The sequence below is a fragment of the Arachis duranensis genome, chromosome 2, assembly GCF_000817695.3.
Source record: "Arachis duranensis cultivar V14167 chromosome 2, aradu.V14167.gnm2.J7QH, whole genome shotgun sequence".
NCBI classification, from domain to species: Eukaryota; Viridiplantae; Streptophyta; class Magnoliopsida; order Fabales; family Fabaceae; genus Arachis; species Arachis duranensis.
This window is the reverse complement of record NC_029773.3, coordinates 2,054,442-2,057,654: the sequence shown is the minus strand read 5'-3', so window position 1 is coordinate 2,057,654 and position 3,213 is coordinate 2,054,442. Positions and strand designations below refer to the sequence as shown.

At 33.2% G+C, this 3,213-nt stretch overlaps 1 protein-coding gene across 1 annotated transcript; it reads right to left on the bottom strand.

Annotated features, from left to right (window-relative positions):
* Window positions 1-1,395: 1,395 nt before the first annotated feature.
* On the bottom strand, window positions 1,396-2,511 carry LOC127744799 (ethylene-responsive transcription factor ESR2-like). Its single transcript, XM_052257216.1, has one exon. It carries the CDS (start codon window positions 2,509-2,511, stop codon window positions 1,396-1,398), a length of 1,116 nt encoding a protein of 371 aa, XP_052113176.1.
* Window positions 2,512-3,213: the final 702 nt, after the last annotated feature.

Genomic DNA, 3,213 nt, shown 5'->3' with positions numbered 1-3,213 from the left:
TCTCATTCTTTAATTTTTGTATTCCGGATTTAGTCTCTTTAATTAAAACTAAGTTGTGAATACTCTTTATATTTATAATTGTTAATTTATTTGTTTATACTATTATGAACTTTTAATTATATTTATAAAATTATTGTTAAAAATTTTTAATTTAATTAGAATAATTGAGTTATTATAATTGAATAATTATCTTTGTGAAACTCATACTTTAAAAATTTTACGAAACTATATATATATTTGATGAAGTTTTATATTATTTCAGAATGTTTGATTTTACTCGAATATATTAAAATGTTGAAGCATTTGTTAATATTCACTTACTTTAAAATTGAAAAATATATTTAAAATATTTTATGATTAAAAAAATATGATTAAAAAAGATTTGGATGAAAAAGTGCTATTGATTTGATGTGATATCTCTTACATTTGAAATATTAAAAAATATTATATTTGAAATTATATGTTCTAAATTGTTTTGAGAGGTTTATATTAAAAAATTATAGTTAACGATGGTCATTTAGTTAAATTAAATGCATCTTATTCAGATTTCAATTAATAGAAACATTACTAACTTAACGTATAGATCACATACATGACGAATCTGTTATTCTCTTTGAGCATACAAGTGGAAAGAATACTCTTGGAAATGGAGGCGTTCAAATTTAGACTATTTAATTTAATTTTGTACTGAAAATTTTTTATTGATTTATTTATATAAATTATTATTTTCTTAAAAATTACTTTGATAGAATGTTTATATTTGAATTTGTTAAGTTTGGTTGGGGAGTATTTTTTTTTTCGAAAATATTTGGTAATTAAAGAAAATCAGCAAAAAACAGTTACATTCATTAATTGTTGCGACAATTAATGAATGCTAAATAAGGTAAGTTCTTACTATTTTTTTTTTTTTGTTTAGACCGTGACAGAAATCTGAACGTTTGTTTGATTTGTGAAAACTGCAAAGTAGTTTAAGATTATGAATGTTTGTTTGGTGATTGGTTTAGGAGTTTTGATTATACATTAATCAGCAGAGGATTTATAATTTGCACTGATAATATATGATGCGGATCGGAGGTTTTCAAAAACCTCCATAAAAATCTGCGACAAACAATTAAAAATATTAGTATTGGAAGAAGAAAATTTATTGCTATATGATGACATGACAGACGGATTTCACAAATCAAGGAGGCACCAGCAGCAGATCCATTACATAGCGATGAGTTTGAAACCCTAAAAAAGCAGCAAAAGAGAAACGAAACCAAGATATAATAAGGGTCAATCCTAGTGAAACACAAATACATATATAACCAAATTGATGCACAATGCAAGCACACCATAAATCGAAGTCATTTCAGAATTATGCATCCGGAAAAAGGTTTTCTACGATAGAGCACTCTAGTTCTGCTGATTATTATCATTATTCATCATCATGGTCGTCATGATTTGGTTGTTAGTCTCTTGAAGAGGGATGTTAGGCAGCATAACCATATTGCTAAAATCATTATCGAAACCACCACCAAGCTGCTGCATGTATTGGAAACCCTGTTGATCCAAATGAACGCCGAAACCCTCGTCTATCTTTGACTCGCCGAAAACAAGCAGAGGAGTAGGAGGAGGAGGAGGAGGAGGAGGAGGAGGAGGAAATGATGAGTGGCAAGAACCGTCTGAAGCAGTGGTCCTGGTACCTAACAATCTCTCACATTTGTTGAGCTTTGGCTTTTTCTTCAAGAAACCCTTAACTATTTCTTCCAACAACCCTGATGACCCTGAACCTTCATAGAATTGCTCCTTTGAGTCTTCTTCGTCACCACCATCAGCTTCATTATTGTTAGTATTATCGATCTTGCTTCCACCGCCACAACCGAGATTGCTTGTGTCAGAACAAGGTGGGGAGTAGTTATTATTAGGAACATTGCCGGGATGTGAATTGACAAAACTGCCCATGTTGTAGGATAAATTGTCGGAGGAAGAAGAGCCTATCAAGTCTCGGTGGAGAAGCATGTTGATGGAGTCAAGGTTTCGCTGTTCCTGGAAGGTTGAAGCAGAGAAAGGTTCAGACCAAACTCCGAAGTGGCGGTTATGGCCGTTGAAGAGTTGGTTATGATGATAAGGGAAGCTGAACTGGTTATGAGTGAAGAGGTGGTTATGGCAGTTGAGGAGATTGTTATGGTTGCTGGTGATGGTGATAGAAGAAGGGTAAGAAGGTAAAGTATGGTACGCGAAGTTGGTGGTTGCCTTATGGCCACGCATGGCTCTGGCAGCGCAGTCGTAGGCGCAGGCGGCTTCCTCCGCAGTGTCGAAAGTCCCCAGCCAACGGCGCTCCTTGGACTGAGGGTCCCTTATCTCGGCGGCATAACGGCCCCATGGCCTCCGCCTGACGCCGCGGTACCTCATGGGTCCGGCAGTGGAGGCAGTGCTGGTGTCTCGCAAGGTCTGCTTGGTTCTGGGGTTGTTGGGAGGTGGTTTGGAAAGGAGTGGCATGCCGTTGAGGCGCCTCAGTGCTTCGTCCATGTGGAACAATGAAGTGTGAAATGAGGTTTAATTTGTGTTAGAAATTAGAAGAGAAGAGAAATAAGTGAAGGTTGAAGGTTGAGTGATATGATGGGTTATTTACTTATGGAAATTGCAGTAGAGACTAGAGAGTTGAGTATACAGTACTAGTACGGTTCTCTTTTATCCGTAGGTTTGGTGATATTATTATTAATTTATAGAGGTGTCCTCCTATGTGGGAACTGGGAACGCATTATAACGACCCAACATGTCACTTAATATACGCGTTGTAATTATGTCTTTGTCTGTCATAAATGTTAAGAGTTAGAAAAATATTTTGGAAATAAAATAACTCTCAGTTTTAGAAATTTAACTTTCAAGTGTGAGTATTTTTAATTTAAAAAAATATTTTATTCATTTTAATGTTTTTGTTATCACAATAATCTATTTACAAAGTATCAAAATAGTATAAAGATCAAACTAAAAGTTTTTAAATTATAAAATTTTAATTACAAATCATCTATTTAAAAAAGTCGATACTATTTTACCAACGGTTTGAGTCGTAGGTAAAACTATTAGTAATATCTATAATAATATATAATAACAATAAATAAATTTAGTGTTCAAAATTTTTTTCTAATATTATCCTTTTTAATTAGTTAACTTTCTCATTTAATCTCAGTTATTCAGCTTAAAATTTATTTTTACCAATTTCTTTCATTT